The 19,796-nt window shown below is 40.8% G+C and overlaps 1 protein-coding gene across 1 annotated transcript; it reads right to left on the bottom strand.

Annotated features, from left to right (window-relative positions):
- Nucleotides 1-211: 211 nt before the first annotated feature.
- Nucleotides 212-10,891, bottom strand: SLC35G1 (solute carrier family 35 member G1). The gene is made up of 3 exons (XM_074874934.1): nucleotides 10,645-10,891; nucleotides 6,429-6,609; nucleotides 212-5,934 (listed from the first exon to the last, which is right to left on the bottom strand). Exons 1-3 carry the CDS (start codon nucleotides 10,850-10,852, stop codon nucleotides 5,175-5,177), a joined length of 1,149 nt encoding a protein of 382 aa, XP_074731035.1. The 5' UTR covers nucleotides 10,853-10,891; the 3' UTR covers nucleotides 212-5,174.
- Between the last annotated feature and the right edge of the window lie 8,905 nt (nucleotides 10,892-19,796).

Here is a 19,796-nt window from a genome sequence, read left to right on the forward strand (position 1 = left end):
ATTTAGCAATGGTGGTGGTTTTGCAAATGAGATAATCAGGGGTTTTTTTCTGCTTTTTCCCCTTTGGTGAAAAGCTAATTTAATTACTGAAAGACTAGATAATGGGAAGCACTGGGGTGAATTAAGTATCAGTGACAGAAAGGACAAGACCTGAATTCAAATGATGACGTATAGAAATAAAACAAAAAAATAATCAAAAACCACACAAAACCAAATTGAAAATTAACTTTACTGACCAGTCAGTGCCACAGTGTTTCCAGTTAAGAAATCGCTATATGGAAGCTGATGGAGCTTCTTTTTATCTCTAGCTTGTTGCAAGGCATAAAAAGTAACACAGCATGCTAATAGAGGCATATGTTCATATTTAACAGGGACTGTTTGATTAACAGTTCTTTCATAAAGCTTTTACAATCACTACATTCAACTATGTTCTATTAAATCAATGCAAAACCAGAGATTAATTCTTCAGGTTCATTTTATTAGCAATGATGAATATAAATCTCTTATGAAAATATTCTTAATATTTCAATATATAAGAATTGTCTATAAAAATATACCACTACATAACAAAGCCAATAACTTCTACAAAACATATCATTCAACATATATTTAACAATATATAGGACATCATAAAAATCCTTTCATTAATGCTGAGGGTATTTTTACCCCCTTTTTGTCAAACAATAACTCACATAATATAGGAAACCACTCATTCTGATATACAGAAGCGTTATCACCATAGAAGTCTATGTATGTTCCACCCTGAAGTTACCTGCATCTGCAGGAACATAAAGCCACAACTTTTCTTTGGATGGACAGGCAGTTACGACCACAAAAACATTCTGTTGTTAACTGCAACGTCCTGCTGAAGTCAGTGTTGCACATCTGCTGTCAGCATTGCCAACTCTGAATCCATGCAGGGACAGAGATCATGCTTCTACTACCCTCGTAGGACTGATGCCACAGATGACTCTGCCGTGGTTAGAAAACAGACTCTTCCCAGTTAACTGCTGCTAGCTAGCAAGGAAATAACTTTTTAAGAGGCTGCCTCTCTAGAAATAAACTTTCTTCTAACAGCTAGCTCTTGAACAAAAGCTCAAGGAAGAGAAAATACTGCAGGGGGGGAAGGGTTTATACTAAATGATGATGAAGGGTAGTATTACCCATCTTGTCATTATCAACTACAGGAAGAGCCACCTTAGAACACTTTTTGGAATTGGGAAAGAGACTAGTTTCAGGTATTTCACCAATGCTGTTAACGCTGAGGTTACTTCATGCCTGGTGTTAGACAAATGCAGGAAATCCATTTTACTTACGTAGACTGCCCTTGTCTACACAATGAACTTGTCAAATTTGTAGTGTAGATGTATGTAGAGAGCTTTTAGAGCTTCAACCTGAATGATTCTATGATTCTATGACAACCAACTTAACCTGAAAGAAATTGGCTACGGCACAGTGACAGTACATAGCTTTTTCAGCCATCAGTTTTATATAGAAGAGTCAGATACATAAGGCTTTAAGGCTATAAAGTCCCACTGAAGACAACAGATGATTACAGTGTTTTGCATAGTAAAGAACATAAGAAATGTGCTTGTGACACATCAGTAACAACTAAATCTTTTTACCCTGTGTTTATGTGCAAAACAACCCATAATTAATTATTACTCTATTCAGGACCCACTGAAACCTGTATATTGAATTAATATGTTGAAATTCAAGAGAAATTTAACATTATAGCATAGCAACTGCAATGCAACAATATTTCATCATATTACAAAGGAATTCCTATTAGAAAAGTACATTTATCGAACTTAAAAATACTCTAAAGATCACAACAGGACACTACAGGCGATGAACTTTAATATTTCTGACTCAAAGCTCAGAAAAATAGTATTTGACCCTGAGAAACTTGCTGTATTAAAACTTAAAGCGCTAAAAAAGACTTCAAAAGTAAAACTCTATCCAAGGAAAGAAAAAAAAAAGGAAAGAAAAAAAGGAAAAATCAGAATCTGAAAGAATCAAGGTTTAGTCAGTTTCGTTTCAGATTCTCAAACTGTTAAGCTCTGGAAGAAAAAAAAATTGACCATCTTAACAGGAACTGTCAGAAATATTTTCCATTTAAAATCCCAACATTTTAGGGTATCCATACTTTTGTATAATTTCATTCTCTTCAAGGCTTCCAACTAAAATTAGGCTTTCAACCTACATTTGAGAGAAGAAAAATTTAAAAACTGAGGTGGTTGAAAAAAAACTTAAAGCTTAAATGTCTTCCATTCCCCAAATCATCTACAAAAGCTAGTTACAGAAGCTAGCTTGTCATGCTTTATGACTAGAGAAGCTCTAGCCAAGTCCTTCATTCTCACACCAGTTAAACAAATCTCTAAAAGATGCATCAAAATTAAAATAATGTTCAAAAAAATACAATGTTCTCCAACATAGGATCTTGTTTAGATGATTATTTTAACAACTTTAAATATTTAGGAAGGTTTAGGAACAGCAGCAAGAAATACGTAGATGGAGCCCATAAGGAAACCCTATAGGTTTGGACAAAGAAAAAAAATAATCATCTGGGTTTTTTGGCACTACAGGTATGGAAATATATTGGAAGAGTTTCTGCAAGAAATTTGAGAGAAAAAGTAGCAATCACTGTATTAGGTTGTTGACTTCAGCTTATTTTCTGCACTTACTTACATGTTAAGGGCAAGAAAATAGTCCTTTCTTCAGTAGTCTGTTCTTCTCTACTGAGTGTAAACAAAATTCATTGAAATCATATGACCTAAAGATTTTTTGATACAAGTTTCCACATTATTTTTATTCCGTACTGACAAAGCAGCATTCCTGTGCTGTAATTTAAACCATTATCTAATTCCCCTTCCTAATGTTTTCACACTGTCATCAAGTTCAGGCTACTCTGCTTTTGCCCTCTCCAACAAGCTTACTAAAACGTTATGTGGCTGGATCTGCTCCCAGGGCCAGCTTACCACACAACCACATAAGCACAAGCACTGAGCCAACAGGAGGAACCAGGACTAGCTGACAGTCCAAGTTTACATCAATCTGAGCTGCTTTGGAACCACACCTTTATAAGTGTCAATTCAAACACATGCATATTAAACATGAACTGAAGCAGTAAAAAATGCAGTCTACCTTCCTTCCCTCCCCTGAAAGCTGCTGCTCAATGGCCGTGATGGCTGAGAAGCAGAACAACCCCAGTTTACAATTTGAAGTATTAAGTGAAATGGATGCCAAACTGGAATTTTATTGTTACATTGGGCTTTAAAGAGATGAGAAAGCAGTTTCATACTATTCCTGACCTTGTCAGCAGTAGCTGAACTCCAGCCTTCAGGAGAAGCGGAGAATGGGCAGCTATAAGCAGGAACTGATTCTACCACTCAAGTGGAATCTGCTCCAGTCCATAAACATATATGGATTCAGGGTGCTGGTTTACATACGGAATCTTGCACAAAGCTGGCTCCTAACATCCAGATGCATCCCAAAGTACTACACACATTCCAGTCCTTCGGGATTCAAGTCCCCTAGATCTGCTCTGCCAGGATGCAATGCTTATTGGCAAAATAAAAGATGTATGACTAGACATCTATAAATCAAAATAAGAAAACACCTGCTCCCTTCAATGATTCTGAAAAAAACCAGCCAAGTCTACAGAACACAGTATTCTCCTTTAGAAAAACACTAGAGTAAATAACTGAAAAACACCTCACAATACAAAGGACCAAATAAAGATCTGAGTTAAAATTTTCTTTAAGCACTACTGAGACAAGACCCAAAAGTACATAAGACTCGATCTGGGAAAATCCCCCTACCTGATACTAAACATATATTCCTTCGCAAACATGAAAGACACTAAGATCAATAACATAAGCCTTTTATCTTAGTATTTGTTGCTATCAAGATAAAGCCTATAGAAGTGGGAAGATGTGCAAGAGAAGTGCAGATTTAAGAGGGTCAGCTCCAGAAATGGGGCTGAAGCTGCCCACAAGCATGACTGATGTAGTGTGGATGCCTCCATGTCATGAGATGTGTACACATAGCTCCACCCTCTCACCAAGCTCTCCTCAAACCTGTTCTGTAGCATCTCTGCTATGACCTCGGCCAACCTGCATTTTCTATGAAACTGCAATTACTTTGCAGTCTTGTGAATTCTTACAAATTAGGCAAATGTTTTATTGTAGATCCTCCTAAATTTATGAAGGCCAAGAAGACTTAAAACTTGGTCTCATAAAAAAACTTTTGTACAAAAGAATCTAAACAAAAGGTTCATAAGCAGCATTTAAAATAACCTATATTAAATACCTAAAAAATATAATCTTTTGCATAGAATAAAGAAAAGTGCAGCTACAGCATAACATTCCTTACCACAAGAAATGGCTAATTTATGAGTGGTATACAATTAATTGTTGTCTCTCATCACTGAGACTGCAGCAACTAAATGCATGTTTCTTGAGAAAAATCACATATTAAAAAAAGGGATGAGGTTGTTTCACTGTATCTGTAAAGCAAGTGCAAACATTTAAAATTCTTTTTAAAAGAAAGCAAACCTGATAGGTAATTTTCACAAGTTAATTTTCACTTGATATTACTTGGAAAGATGAAGTAGCCTTTGTTCTTTTAGAATCCAAATTAAAAATAAATCCCCATTTTGGCATCTGTTTTGTAAGGGGAAAAAAAAAGCTTGTAAATGTGCAAGCTTCATCTGTTCTATAAGAGTTGGATGTTTATAGGATTACAACCTTCATTCCCTTCTAACTTTTGTACTGCAATCCCTCTAGTAATCAAGCACAGAATAGTACTAAATAAGCCTGGGAGACTAATCTCCACTGCTCAGAAGAATAAAGAAAGGGTCCAAGAACTGGAGAATCAGGAATTTTAGGAAAGTAAAAGCCAAAAAAACTATTGTCCACTTCTGATGGGAAGCAAGCAACTTTTAAATATCTTTCTATTTCTCATATTTGAACGCCTAAATGTAAGAAGAGCATATACCTAATCAGTTGTTAAAACATCTTCAATTTTGCTTTTTTTAAAAAAAGTCAACTTACTTCATCGGATATAACTTGGTACTACAATTTAAGTGAGATCTTTAAAATAAATAAAAATAAATATTGTATATATATTTCAAGATTGATTGTTTCTATAATGAATTAGTGTCGGTATTGTTAGATTTCATTTTGTTTAGCTTTTTTCAAGCTTTGTCGCCACTTACGAATGGCAGTTCCAGAACTACTAGCTACTACACAAAGGGCGCCACCCACAGTCCACCAAGTTGGTAGATGATTGAGAAAAAGAATTTGTAAAATAAAAGCAAACACCACATCCATTGTTTTCATTATGGCTACAGGTCCAGCTTTCTCTATCTGTAATGCTTTTGTGAGAAATATCTGACCCCCTAACCCTAACAAGCCTATTAATATTAGAAGAACCCTATCTTTACCACAGTATGGTAAACGCCATTCATTCATAACAAACAATGCTATAACACATCCAATTAAACCAATGACTGCATAATACCAAATTGACAAAAAATAATGCACAGATTTTCCGACCTTCCTTAGTATAACAAAAGTCGAAGCTCCAGATACTGTGCTTGTAATTGCTGCTATAGTTCCTTTAAGGTGATCTGTGTAACTTCCTTCAATCCCTGTAACGTTTGACCCAAACAGAAACGGTGGTCTGGCAATAAGAACCACTCCAGTGATTGCGAAGAGGGTAAACAGAAGATCCCAAATACTGTATTTCTCTTTGAGAAAGATCCATGCCAGCAACGATGTGAAAACAGGACTGCTAAAAGTTATAACAGTGGCATCTGCTAGTGGCATGACTTGGAAAGCATAGTAGAGAAGAATCATTGCACTGGAGCCAAGGAATCCTCGGAAGAAAAGAAAAATTCTTTTACCTTTTGGTCCCAAAAACCCTGTTCTGAAAAACAGAAATGTCACATTAATGTCACTGGCTTGCTTATTTCATGACCAACATCCAATCACATTTAAATGTACACACCCTTCTACACGAGTGATTTATCTCAAATATCAAAATATTCTTAAGTGCCTGATCACAGACCAATTTATTCCCATCACCACCCCCAATCACATTCAGAGTCCAGAACTTGTTCTTCTTACTCTTAATTTTTTGCTTGCAAAATAACTGAAGAGTATCTACAAATTACCTTCTATTTTTTAAGAACACCACTTCATGGAATATCAATACATTTGATACAATCTCTGCAGAAACTTCTGTAACTCAGGGAGTCAAAGATTTTCAGTTTTCTGAATTGCATTAAGAAACGATCAACTAATCCAAAACAATGCAGTTATGCAACTGAAGTCTCAATTAAAATAATATTGCAATCTGATTTGAGTGATCATTCTAGATCTATTTTTTAAGAAATAACTTTAAACATTTGCTACACTTACTTGTAGTATATTAAACCAGGAAGAACAAATGCCATTTGGAAAACACATCGAAACGCACTCACTTCCACTGAATGTACATCTTCTATTTTTTTAAGAAATAAAGAGGCCACTGAGAAAAGGAAGGCAGACAGTACAGTATAAAACAGACCGAGTCCTGGACACGCAGCTTTCTTCTTTGTTCCTGCAATAGATAAACTCCAGTTAATAATGATCTACTAGAAGATTTCTCAGGTCAGGCGGCTCTACATACTGCAGTGCTCCATACATTTGGAGCTGTTCTTGTGGTAGAGGACAGGGGAAGCAACGGAAACAAATGCAAATACTACAGGTATTTACTAGACAAACCTTGAAAATATGTTTCAATCACCACCACGGGTCTCCTTTTTTTCTTAAAATGGGAGATAAGAGATGAACCCTAACATTTTGGATACAAAACTTCTCACAGTTCCACATGAGTTATTAGGCTTTACTTCCTGGAGGCATCAGTCTAGTTTGGGCAATTCACTGTAGGACTAGTTGTATGATTCTGACGATTGCCCAAGGACCAATAAATACACTGACTGCAGAATGGTCCATGGTCAGATTCTGAAATACTGAAACTTACTACCTTGGAAATCATTTGATTATTAATTTAATTAAGGTTCATAAGCAACAATTTAATTTCCTTTCTCACAAATACACACATGTAAACATTGTGTACAGAACCTCACCTTTGTTAGATCCCATGTTTATTTTGCAGCTAAATCACCCTAAATTTGACCTAGACCTACAGAAGTTTTATATAACATTTTTATCTTGGTGTAAGAATCCAAGTATTTTCTTCAAATAAACATCAAATATACATTTAAGCGACTAATTTTAAAACATCACAAGCCTGCTTAAAGCACTGATACCTATCACAGTTCCATGAAGACCTTAGTTTATGCTTATTTATCAGACTTTCTCTCCCTGAAGTAGTTTCCCAAGTCTAATGGTTTCTATTCAAGCTTCCGCATTGCTTCAGGCTCTCTTCAGTAACATACTCTTCCTCCTCCCACTCATCTTCTCCACCCTCAACTATTTAAAAAAAAAAAAAAAAAAAGGCAAACAGAGGGTGAACTGCTGTTGACCTCGACACCGTCTCCAAAGAAACCAGCCTTTTTTGTTATTGCATGGCTGCATAAGAGGAACAGTCTTTCCACTGAACCTAGAGGTGAACACCATGGAAAGAGAACCCATCTAAAAACTTGGGTGGAATGTTACCTCGCTATCTCTTTTCTTTCTGCCTGCATAAAACATTGGGAGTTACCTTTTCTTCTACAACACCCTCTTAAGACAAGAGCCAGAACTCCATGTCCTTGAGGCAGTGTTTTGAAAAAAGGGTGCCTCATCTCACATTAGTGTGGGAGCCCGTGAGCCTTATGGATCCTCTAAAACGTTATCAGCAGGGCACTGCTCTGAGTTGCTTAGCAACTAAATAAGGTTTTGAGAGGGGTTTTTGTTTTGGTTTGGGTGTGTGGTTTTTTTTAAATTAACAAAACTTGTCACAAACCATTTTGATCCTCCTTAAGATCAGCATTCAAAGCTGAAAAACTGCATCTTACTACTTAAGACAGTGTGTCTAGCATTGGTTCTCACTCCAACAATTCTAGAGACCCAGGTTTTACAACTGCAACCAGAATTTAAAGTAGGCAGAAGGCCTGCTTTTCAAGGAATTCAGCCATACTACCCCTGAAAATGAATGACAGTTTCTACTAGAAATATTTCTGTTTAGCAACAGCTGCTTACATAAAAGTGACTATAAAAACTACCACCAACCAACACTGGACCAGGACATCTACAAACTATGAAACAGAGAGGATTTAAAAAATGTTCATGAATTACGTAATGTCCTAATCCACAGTCACGCAACAGAACTACAAAATCAACATTGTCTCTAATATTAAAGCAGGAGGAATTAGACTGGCCTATAACTGAAATGGGAAATCCAAACCCAGGCTGGCTTATGGATGAACACAGCACAAACAGAACTATTAACTTTTATTTCAAGCATGGTAACTTGTCTGATTAGCACAGAATGAAGCCACTCTAAATAATGGAAGTGTTGAAATGGAAAACCAGTCAAATTAAAGCAAAGCAAGCTGAAAGGATCTTATACCCAGAACTAAGCTTTGGATTTGAAAGAACAAAGAAAAACCAGAAGGAACTAATTTTTGTAAGCTACCCAATATACCAAGCCTATCAGAAACAGTATCTTGTAATACTAGAATTTAAACCATCAACATCTCATATTGCCAAAGCACGTACTCAGTGCAATGAGAAAGTGCTTTCTTTCCTTTTAAAAATAAAATGGTACATGTTCTTCCACCAAAAACAAGAACTGCAGTTCTGAAGAGTACTTGTTTCAAAATATGTAGTAAGGAGAAGTTAGGTTAAGATAACATTCCCATCCCACAAAATATTAAGGCTCCAAACCCTAACCCAACAGCATCAAAATACTCAAGCACTCGTGCTTTTTTAAAAAAGTGTAGCAGTCTGAAAATAAAAAAGTTTCCAGTAGTACCCAAGTCCTCTTTTCTGAGTGGCTACAGACTTGAGATTTGGTTTTCCAATTTTATTCCCTGGCCATCTCCACACATACGGCTTTCAAACAATCTTCTACTCCTGTTTTAAGTCCTAGTCAAATGCCTCCCACTGCACACCATCTTCCGTGCAAGTTCTTTTTGTTTGTTTTAATGCCATGCTTTCTTGCAAACAGTTTCTATACTTGCCAAATGCATACAGTGAAGAAAATCACACTTCTCACATACATGCATCTTGAGAATAGTAGTAGAGGCAGAAGAGTACTGGCAAAGAAGATAAAGGTGGTCAGTGAGAAGACGATTCCCCCAGACCTTCAGGAAAGCCGTAAGAGGATGATCCATTCTTCACACTGTAAGAACAGCTCTCTCACAGACTTCAGGAAAGCACCAGGATTACAACACACTGTATGAACTAATCATGGTCATGCAGACAAGATCTAGGCATGATTCATAAAGTTCAGCCATTGACTCAATTAACATTTTGCTATACAGACTACCAAAAAATAAAAAAGTATATTTTTAGTGAATAAATGCAAGTTTGTCAGGATTTCAAATATTGTTTTCTTTTCCCAAGCTTTGCCTCACTATAGTGAATTTCACTGGTGAAGTACGCTATCTCTTCTGGCCTCTCCACAGCTCACTAGCTAACAAAGACTGCCATTTTATCCATTTTCTGCTGGAAAGTCAGTTTTAGTCCATACTTAATAAGAAACACATTTTCAGTTAAGTTGTTCAAAAACCGCTAAAGTACTTCAGATAACAACTTCAAAAATTATTTTAAGATGGCATTTATGTTTTAAAAGAAAGCCAGATTAAATTTACAGAAACATGTTGTGTATTTCGCTGTAAGTTTGTGGCTTTAACAATTCAAAATGACCAAGAAGTGAAGCACACAATAAGGAGTACATACAGAGTAAAGCGAGGTAAGAATTACCAAGCAAGTCATAGTTGCGAGTATATGGACTTGTTGAACAGCACTCGTGCCCCTTCTCAACGTATTTACAGCACCAGAAGTTCACACTGCTAGAAGGCACCCCGATTTACCCAAACCTGTCAAGTTTTACTTTAAAACTTTGACGACGGGAAGCACTGTTTTCCCGAAGGATAACCGCTACCGAAGCTCTCACAGAGGTGACCGAGCAGCAGCCCGCCCGCCCGGGGGATGGCAGGGAGCGGTGGGCGGCCCCGAGCGCTCTGCCCGCTCCCGGGGCGGGGGGCAGCGGGGGCCCGGCCCGAGCCGTGCCCGGCGGACGGGCACAAGGGCTGGCGCCACGGAGGGCGCTTCACTCGGCCGCTACACCAGGGGCCGGCTTGCCCGGTAGAGAGGAGAAGGAGGAGGAAGAGGGCGAGGCCGAACACGCTCGCAGGGGCGCCGGCCGGGCGGCGGGTGTGAGCCGGCACAGCCGGGGAGGGCCGGCAGGCGGCAGCGTGCCGCCCGCGGGCAGCCGGCGGCGGGGCCGGCGCAGGTGCCGGGCGCCCTCTGCGGCCGCCCGAGCTCGCCCCGCGCCCCGCCGCCGCCTGCGGTGAGCCCCGGTGCCCTCGGGGCCGCTTCCTCTTCCTCCGCCCCGCCGGCAATGTCACCCCCAGAGCGGGTAGCCCAGCCGGGAGGGCGCTGCACCCCCCCTGCCCCGCTTGCCAGACTTCCCCCTCCTCACCAGGTGCCTTGCAGCAGCGCGGCCAGGGCAAGCCCGAGCAGCAGCCACAAACGCGGCGCTCTTCGGCGCCCGCCGCCTCCATGCCGGGCGCCGGGCACAGGCAAGGCTGCCCCGTACCCGCACCGTCCTCCCGGCTCAGCGGCACCTCCGGCTCCTTCCCGCCCGCTGCCGGAGCGGCGCCGGCCTCGCCGCCCTGACACAGCACCATGAGGACGCCGGGCTGCCCGCGATGCTACCGGCTCCTCGCCAGCCGGCAGGCACCTGCCCTCCTGCGCATGCGGTGCCGCCGCCCAGCGCCGCCCGGCCCCCGCCCCCGAACGCCGCGCACCCGCGGGCCAGGGGAGCTACAGCAGGTCGCGGCTTAACCGGCCCCCGCCCGCCCCGGGCCCTGCCCGCGAACAACCGGGCTGCCGGTCCCCCTCCCGCGGCAGATACCCGCCTGAAAGCGCGGAGGCAGCCAGACACCGCTGCCGGGACAGGCGGCAGCGCCCCGCCCGATCTTCCCCGGCGTCCCCTCAGCCCGGGGTGACCCCCTGAGAGGGGCGCGGGCGGCGGAGAGCTCTGCCCGGGCGAGAGGCCGGGGCTCGGCGGGGAGGAGCGAGGCCGCGGCTCCTCGGGAGGGGGAGCTCTCATCTCGCCGGAGCGAGGAGCGGAGCGCCGGCGGGAGGAGCGGAGCTAGCCCCGCCGGGCGACCGTTAGGCGCGGGTGGGGGTGCTCGGCGGCCCGCGCGGTGCGGGCGGCACAGGCCGCGGCAGCCCCCGGCCAACTTTCTTGGGCGGTGCGCTTGCGAGGCAGTGAAACTGAGGAAAACGATGACGCAAAGGGAGTTTAGGGGCGTTGTTGCGTCATCTGAGCGCCTGAAATAAAAGTGTGTAACTGTTACTGTAGACGGGACTGCTACCTCACGGTACCGGCTCATCAGCCTGGTCGCAGGCAGGATCCGCACCGAGATAATGGAGCTTTTATTACCGCTTCTCCATATTCTGTGTGTGACAGTTTGAAATCCTACTGGTGCCATCTCCGCACCGATTTAAATAGCTCGGCTTTCTTTCGGTGGGCCCATTAACATTTAATTGCCATGTCAGTGAGCGGTGACAGCGGCAGCGTCTCTCTGTGGAAGAGCTGCTGACTGCACCAGCTGCATTCATAGAGGTCAAAATGGAGATGGGAACCTGGTGGGCAATTTAGTCATTCTGTGTGCATGTGAAAAGCCTCACAGGATTGTTAGTAGGGTACAAAAATCACTTAACCTTCTCGTGGTGTGTTTTCCTTAAAAAATGCCGTCTGTGTCATTGGGCAGGGGACTCAGAGGAGCTGGTGCAAAGAAATACAGAACAGCCCCTTTTCCTTGCCCATCAAAGAGTGCAGAAAAAAAGCAGCAGAATAAATTTCAAATGCTAAAATTCTTTCCTTTTGAGCAAGTTGAGATGTTATCAATAATTAAAATCAGGAGGAATTTCTATTCAGAGATTGATGCTCACACTAATCTTTTAGCTGCATAAAATAATCAGTTTATTCTTAACAAGGGGAAATGTAATCTATAGCTTTAGTGAAATGAGCACTAAATAGTAAATACAAGCTATTTCACACAAACTATTTCAAGTTTTCCCTCAAGCTACCTCATAAAAGCTATTTCAAGCTTTTCTTGTCTCTGATTTAGCACATTTTATAGTCCATGCTAACCCACCAGAGGCCATAAGTATTTCATTATCTCGGAGCTAGCATTTGATTAATATGACTAGAATTATTTCACAAATTATTCTTAACTAAAAATTAGATGTGTTATATCAAGTATTCAAAAAGAGAAAATCAATTTAAAAGTCTGCATTGAAATAAGGATTAATTATTTCTAAAGATTTACATTATCTGAACTCCTCTTGCTATAAACCCAGAAAATAAGTAAATATCTGCTGCCACTTTTATTAAAGCTCCTATCAGTACAGTCCTCTACAGAGTCTCTATTGAAAGCTTTACTAAATCTTTCCTCGGTGGAGATGCAATGGCAGCTGCATGTCCCACAAAGGGGAGGATCAGGCCAGCAAAATTTCCCAGACAGACACCCTTTAATTAAGAAGTTACTTTTGCGTGATGCACTTCCCTGTCCCTCAGAGTTTGGTTGAATTTAGAGAGGGAAGTGCAAATAAGCCTGGCAGCCTGCTGCTTTCCCAAGAAACTTACACCTCTCTGTACTCCAAGGCAGCTTTTACAGGTCACTGTTCCATGAATCGCCAACACGAAGTTAGAGCTGTCCTTCCCCAGTGAAGTTCTGATGAAAGACAGCAGTGGAGATTCTGCCTCTCACCAGCCGTCCTGGGGTGGCAAGACCATGGGTCTCTAGGAGGAAGACCTGGCCCAGCCCCTGGCCCGTGAGCATGAAGCAGGCTTGCAGAGCACACACACCCACGAAAAGGCCCATCTTTGCAGTCACTGGGTGTGTTAGCTCTGTAGTCAGCAACAGCAGAAGCAGCTGGCTAACTTGAGTCTTCAGTGAAGAAAACCAGAGCCAAAACTTTTAATCCATATTACAGACAGAACAAAATTTAGTGAGTTCTTACAATTTCTGGCTATTTGTTTAGATACTTTGTTAAAATTGCAGATTATGTATTTATTTTATAATACTGCCACTATGAAACCCAAAGTAAAATTTTTAAGTGCCACAATGCCAAATAGTGTGCTGTAGAGAGTTTCAAAGAGACTTTGCAACAACCCCCTCCATGCCCCCCCCATGTCTGGCTTTGAAAGGAAACATCCAAGGGCAGTGTTTGTTTATGCCAAGATACATAAAGTGTTCCGTTTGCTCCCAGTCGAACTGCCAGGCTTGTCTCAGCTTTGACAGCTTCCAAGTTCTGCTTGTAAAAGTACAACCCTCTTCTCTGAGTAAGGAGAACACTTCCCAAAATGACAGAGCAGTTGCAGCTGCCCAAACTAACCAGTAGGCAAATGTAATTTGCAGTCACGCTGCCCTAGATTGGAAAATTAAGTAGCTGCATAAATGTGACAGGTCAATGTTTTCTGCAGCCCTTTGAAGTACACCTCGTCTGTGTAATACTGTGCTCAGAACTAGCTGTTCCTTTCTCCAGGACATTGCCAGCTTGCAACCAACAGTAGAGCAGTAAGGACCTCCTATAGTATCTTTTGTTCATGCAGAGTCCATAAGAAAAACCTTTAGTGAACATGGGCAATTTGACCATTCAAAATTAAACTGCAGCACCAGCTAGAATGGCATTTATCTATTTTCTGTAATATCATAAGCGCAGAGAGGGAGCAACTTTCTCCTGCATAGTCACCACTCAGGGAGTTTTCTTGGGTTACTCTTTTCAAAGGAGAAATATTCTCATTCTCATCCAGAATTTAGACAACGGTTTTTGTCATTATAAATGCCAGGAACAAGTCACTGCTTCATTGCAGGTTGAGACACAGACCTGACAAGTACTTAGTAAAGTACTGTAAGGAGTCACCGGTCTGGGTCTGTGTGTCTGGTGAGGGATCCTTTGGTGTTCAGTTTCCATCTCCCTGCCTGCAAGTGCTGTCTCCTTCTCCTCAGAGTGGCTTTTCAGAAACTCTAACAGGCACAAATGACAAAGCGATTACATGAGTTTTGTGGAGAACCGTGGGAGTTTTCTGTGAGATTATAAGAACTTTATCCACAATCACATCATTTCTTTTATCCATTGCTGAGATATCCTAATAAGCTTTTTGAAACACTGCTGCCTCTTGGAGGTTTAGTGAGAACAGAATAATATAAACCCAGGGAGCCCTGGAACTGGACTATCCCTTCCTCACCGAAAGGCAGCACTAAGGGCTCTGCAGAGCACCAGCAGAAAAGACGGCGGGCTGGATTCCTGGGCACTGCACGTGGAACACCCTGGTGACATCTATCCCAGTTTGATCTTAACATAGCTGTGCCAGCACAGTTGTGCACTGCCTAAGCTGTTAAACTAGTAGAAGATTTAAAACAAACCAGCAACCCGTATTGATGGCTTTTATTCTGTAAAAATGCTAATTCTGTAAAACTGCTTTTAAGATCTTAATTTGAGATTTAAGTTGTCTAGCAATAAATTCATTAAAACTAATACAGGCTAGTGCAAAGGAAGTAATACAATAAATAATAAACTTGCATTTGTTCCCTTCCTTCTGAAAGGTTTTAACAACAAAAGAGATAAGAATGACTTTATCAGCTTCTGAAATGGATCCAACTCTTAAGTGCATTGTAATAACCATTTACCTCTGCACCTGAATGCCATAAACCAGATGATTATTGCAGCACAAAGGATTTTCATTGTCCCGGTCATTCATTCAAACTTCTGGTCAACCCAGAGTTGTTTGGGAATCAGAATAGCTGAGGTTGATGGGCACAGCTGGTGCCTTGAAAAGTTGTCTAGTCCAAACCCCCTTGCTCAAAGCAGGGTCAGCTAGAGTTCAGGACTGTGTCCCTTGGGGTTTTGAATATCTCCAAGGATGGAGACTGCACCACCTCCCTGGGCAGCCTGCTCCAGGGTTCAATCACCCTCACAGTAAAAAAAAAAAAAACCAAACAATTATATGTGGTGTTTATAACCATCTGATGTGCTAGAAGAGACCCATATTTTTCAGCTTCCCTGTTAAGGTGAACAGTGAATGATACTCAATTTTGCCATCACCACAAATTGCTTCCACATATACATATATGACTGTTGTACAAGTGTTTAATCTTCTGTCAAAGAGCGTGCTCAGAGTATCACAGTTTTCTTCCTCCTGAGTTGGTGGTTGTACTGAATAGTACTATAATAATAGGAGATAGACTAGAACATTGTAATAATAGGGAATCCTGCAATTACGGTCAATATAATGGAGAGACCCCAGGGCTCTTTTTAACTGCGCTTTTCAGTTTGCACTGTTAGCAGTTGCTGTTCAGGAGACTGGAAGTATTGAGACAAGTACATTCAAGTAGAAGTAAGGAGTACATGTAACAAAAAACTTCTGTGGTTTTCAGAGTGAAAGATTATATTTTTACTTCTGAAGAATCGCAAATAACAGATAAGCAGGACAATATTCAAATTCTGCTTCTATACTTGTTAGTGTGCTTTCAATCCAGTATTAAAGGTGTGCTGCTTAGCTGATTTTGGTCACATAAAGGTCATGCAGCATTGCTTCTATCCTCAGATAGCTTAACTACACTGCTTGCTAAGCAATCAAGTCTCGGTAGCTAGTATTCATGGGAGAATGAATTAAAAATAAGTTTCAAGCTTGGCAATAAGCCATGTACACTGAGTGTTTTCTTTATTGTATTTCACATAAACTTGTGAAGAATTTATGCAAATCTAGATGGTGATCCTTTAAAAATATTATGTCAGGTTTTGTTCTCTTTAAGCATGTGGAAAAGGCTGTTACTCCAATACATCTTGGACAAAAAAAACTTTTATTTTAATCTCTTAATAAGAAGGCTATCTGTTTCTTTCTCTTTCTTTCTCTATCATTTTGCATCCAGTGAAGAACATAAACATCTAAGCAAACCAATAGAGTGAACTTTAGTAGCTCACTGATAGACAGGAAAATGAACGGTAGTACTGGGTTTGTTGATCATAAATGTATTTGCCACAGGCCAAACCACTGTAAATTTTGTAAAGCATGATGGCAGGTGGCATTCAGGTATTTGTGCTGGTACTCAGAGAAAACAGCAGCACTTGCTGTCTTACTGCAGTGAAGTTTTACAGACTGTTGTAATCACATAACAATTATACCATGCTAAAAAGGCAAAATTTACTGAGTCAATCTCAATGAACAGAGTTTTTAACAGTTCATGTATATTTACACACCCTGTGTGCCTCTATCTCAGGTGTATCTCAGGTGCATACACATATATGTGCATGTACTTACACTGTTGACCCAGTGAAGAACAGAATTCCTACACGTTTCAAACTAGCAGTGCTTGATAAAACATACATTGTCAAGGCTGCTATTTCTACTTCTTTAGGAGAATCTATATTTTGAATATAAACTTAGCAAAGCAACCAATGTGAAAGTCTGAATTTGGAAAGATCTCCTTTCTGGCAAAAGAGGTGTGGGTGGTGTTTTATTCAGGCATTTGGTTTCATTTGGTTGGTTGAGGGTATCTGAGTCCTCACTATATGTAAAAATTTTCCAGGAAAGTGCATATAATTTTATTTTTAATACTAAAGGAACATGGATTCACTATAACACAGTAACTCTCATAATTCCTTTTTCAGTTGTTTATTGCGGCCATTTAAGCAGTGAAGAGCTTGCAACCTTGGCATGTTCCTTTCTCCTTACTGTACCTTCTGATCTGATGTGTCAGTACTATTGCTAGGAATGCATAACATTATGAGATTAGCTATAAAACTAACTAAAGCTCTTTTCCCTGTGAAGAACTCATTACTCATAAAGAGTAAGACTATCCAGTGCATACAGAAATGCACAGTGAACAAAAAGAAGACAGAGAAAATGAAAAAGGAATCCAGGAAAAAAAAACCCCAAACACTGATGGTATTTGATGTATAGAAGAGAAGAAATGAGTATGCTAGCATTTATGTATACATTGCCCTAGGTAGGTGCTTCTCCTGGTAAGCATCTCTGGTAGTTTCGACTTTTTCAGCCTCCAACATCTTTTTCATTTAAAATTATTTCCCAAATCCATCTGAACTTCTGGATCTTTCAAAAAAATGTGTTTGGCAGTTTTGATAACATTACTTGTTTTTTTCCACCTCTTCCTTGGAGGGGTTCTTGAAAATCACCTAGGAACTTGTCCTGTTATTTAGTGCAAATTGCACTTAGGTACAGCAGAGATTACTATATAAGCTTTTCAACACACCTATCAAAGCCAAAGGTCTTGGAAGAGGGAAGGGCAGATATTCTTTGAACTATAGCTAGAGAAAACAGGAGTAGGCAGCAGGTATCAGTTACCATTCTGCAACATGCTTGACTAGTAATAATGTAATCATGAAATACATGCTCCTTCTAAATTACTCAGAGATTTAGTAGTAGATAAGAGGAAATATTTTCCTCCTTCTTCATAGCAGTCAGCACTGTGGAGAGAAGAGAAAGTGAAATAAAAAATTATATAACTTTAAAGTTTGTGGTGATTTTCCAGAGCTTTCTTTTCTGGCAGGCAGTACAGTGCAAAAATCAGATAGTAGAAGTACAGCTTGAGTGCCATTGAGTGTCAGAGCTCCCAAGGAGGAGTGGAGGAAGGTGGAAATTGCTCACAGTAGCCACTGATCATTTTTGCTTGTTTTGTTTTGTTCTGTTCTATAATGGCTTTTGTAGCTGTTAAAAGAAGATAATTTGGTCAATTATATTTTTTCACTGTCACCTTAACTGATTTTTTGTAGCAATAGGAATGACTGAATGTATAGTTTATCTTCGTGGGAGGGGAAGGAATTACTTCAATCAGCTGCATTTCTTGGCACTTATACAGTATGTTTCCTGTTCTGTAAGCTATCTGCCTGGGGCTGCTCTGCAGGGCAGGAAGGGGGAAACTTCCTTACTTGCAACTCCTATGAATTATTAAGCATTCGTTTACATGCCTTACTTGAGGGAGATTATTCTTCCTTGACTTCTACTTTTCCCCAGAACAAAAATTACATACAATGTACATAACCTTGTCACAGGTGATGGATCAGTATTAGTGTATTGGGACTCTATCATACATATATATATATATTTATACACGAGTGATATATTATTTAAATAAAACATATTTATGTTCTGTATTTATATAAACATATGATATATGTAAAACACTAACATGATTCAGCTTGTGTACCTGTCATTTTGTTCTGACATGCTTGTGCAATGTCGGCTCCTCCCAATTTGCTTGTACTAGTATGTTCAAAGAGGAATGATCTGAAATGCAACCCTAACTGTTGTTGTTATGGAATGAAAACCTTGCAACACAGGTTTTAAAACCCTTCTGATTTGTCAGAGTCACAGAACAGGTGGGGTCTTTTTCGTTTTCATTATTTTTTAAGTAAAGTTGGTGCTCCTTCATTACCTCCAGGAGCTGCAATGCAGAACAGCATTCGTCATTATAGAAAAAACCCTGGTGCTGCCATGCATGCAGAATGTACCGATTCCAGGCGTTTACTGTCCACAAGAATACTTCCATAAGGCAGGAACCATGGTTTCTTTTCCTTCCTTGCGGGAGGCTGAGAGGGTATCCTGGGAAATCATCGTGAGAAATCATCTCATAGTCTTTTTTGGTTTTTTAATAAGCATCGCTTCTGGCCAAGTAGGCAGGACGTTGGAGCACATGAGCCCTGGTCTAACTCTGAATGGTTATTTTTATGTCCCTGTAACCTCAGCCAGCTCAGATCCTGCTAACAGTGCCAGTGTGGCAGCCCCTCAGGAATGGGCTGACCAAGCTTTTGCAGAGTGTGCTGACCTCTGCAATCTGTTCCTGGCTTCCCAGCAAGTGGATGGTAAGTGAGCTTGGGTTTGATGACATACGCAAGCTGATTACTCCCTCTGAAATTCCAGCAAAACCGGGAATGTTCTGAAATGCAAGAGCTGGCATCCTCAAGACCCTGCTGAGTTGTTCTTGTCTCTGGGAGGATTGCCTCCGGTCTGTGGCTGTACTTCAAGGAAATTGTCACTGTTGAGGCACACATGGAGCTTGTTTCCTTCTTCCAAGGGCAGCTTCAGGGCTGCCTGTTCCTTGGGCAGCACAGGGAAGGCTACAAGGTATTCTCAGATGGGGAAACAGAACTTTGCAATGTACTGGCTTAAGAAAGCTCTGGTTGTATGTAGTGGTATCACTGTAGCACAGTTTATTTGTAATAGTCTTGCCAGGTACACTTCACAGTTCATGTCATTGAATTAACTGATTATTTTGCAATTTTACCTAGTTACATTTAGGCACACTTTTAGACAGCAGTCACAAGCACCCCCCACTAGTAGGATTTTTTGAGAAGCAGTTGAAATTAGCTTCCTTTTTTCTTATTCTTAGATCCTTTGATAGTGTCACTGCTCTCAAAATAACTTTACAGAAATTCTGAAATTAGTTGTAATTCTGGAACAAGCATTCATTTCCTATTAGGTTCAAGCTAATACAATATGATTATCTTACTGCTGTTGCAGTTTGATGTACTCCAGAACCCTGTGTAGAAAGGCAGAGCTTTCCTAGCGGCTGCTCTACCAGATACTTTTTCTTGGTC

Source organism: Strix uralensis, chromosome 7 (assembly GCF_047716275.1).
Source record: "Strix uralensis isolate ZFMK-TIS-50842 chromosome 7, bStrUra1, whole genome shotgun sequence".
NCBI lineage: Eukaryota > Metazoa > Chordata > Aves > Strigiformes > Strigidae > Strix > Strix uralensis.